Here is a 1,001-nt window from a genome sequence, read left to right as displayed (position 1 = left end):
TTCATAAAGAAAATAAATAGTCAGTACCTCTTTGCAACTGGAGAAAAATACAATACTCTTCCTTTTCAGATGGCTTCTCAAGAAGGAATATAGCACACTTATTTTTTTGCTGCAGCTCACAAACTATGTAATTCTGTTCCAAAATGGCAGGGGTGCTTGTGGAATTAAGGGGAGGAAAAACATTAAAAGTACGCCATGGTAGTAACTTCGAAATCCAGACCAAAAAAGGAAACAAATTTTTATGTTGGCACATCTCTCAAACAAATTTCCCACACACATACATCAAAAAGAGACCTTTTCTCTATTGTTCCTTAAAAAAGTATATTCAACACATGACTTTAAAATACATTCAAAATCCCTTATACATTATATGTCAAACACACACACACACACACACACACACACACAGACATATATGCAAATAGTGGTCACCTTTGAAAGTGTAGGGCCAAGGGTGAACTAAAAAGAGGCACAACAGAACTTGCTGGGCTAATGGCAATGATCTATATCTTATTAGAGGTTTGGGTTACAGAGATATATACATTCATTAAAACTCAGCAAATGTATACTGAGAATTTGCATTTTTCATTATATGTAAATTTTACATCAAAAAAGAAAATCTATACAAATGCTGAACTCTCATTAGTGATATGTGTGCTGAAGTACTTAGGGGGATGTAGACAGATATCTGTAATTTACTTTGAAATGCATCAAAAAGTGAGAGGGGTTAATATACACTTAGAAGGATGGATAAATGGCTAGTAAATTAGGTAGCATCCAGGTGTAGGTATAAGGTGTTTACTGGGGCTGGCCCGGTGGCGCACTCAGAGTGCAGCGCTTGGGAGCACGGCGGCACTCCGGCCGAGGGTTCGGATCCCATATAGAGACCGGTCTGCTCACTGGCTGAGCGCGGTGCAGGCGCGACACCGAGGGTTGCCATCCCGTTACCGGTCACGAAAAAAAGACAAAAAGGAAAAAAAATAAATAAATAAGGTGTTTAC

The 1,001-nt window shown here is 38.9% G+C and overlaps 1 protein-coding gene across 2 annotated transcripts in view; it reads right to left on the bottom strand.

Annotated features, from left to right (window-relative positions):
* The window catches only part of LOC103582395 (probable ATP-dependent RNA helicase DDX10), a 15,985-nt gene that overhangs the window by 6,079 nt on the left and 8,905 nt on the right, over window positions 1-1,001 (bottom strand). For both annotated transcript variants that reach the window (XM_008564000.1, XM_008564001.1), the window contains exon 3: window positions 28-155. In XM_008564000.1, coding sequence (XP_008562222.1) covers window positions 28-155 — 128 coding nt within the window. The remainder of the gene's footprint in view (window positions 1-27; window positions 156-1,001) is intronic.

The sequence above is a fragment of the Galeopterus variegatus genome, unplaced genomic scaffold, assembly GCF_000696425.1.
Source record: "Galeopterus variegatus unplaced genomic scaffold, G_variegatus-3.0.2 Scaffold16054, whole genome shotgun sequence".
Classification (NCBI taxonomy): domain Eukaryota; kingdom Metazoa; phylum Chordata; class Mammalia; order Dermoptera; family Cynocephalidae; genus Galeopterus; species Galeopterus variegatus.
This window is presented reverse-complemented; position numbering and strand designations above follow the sequence as displayed.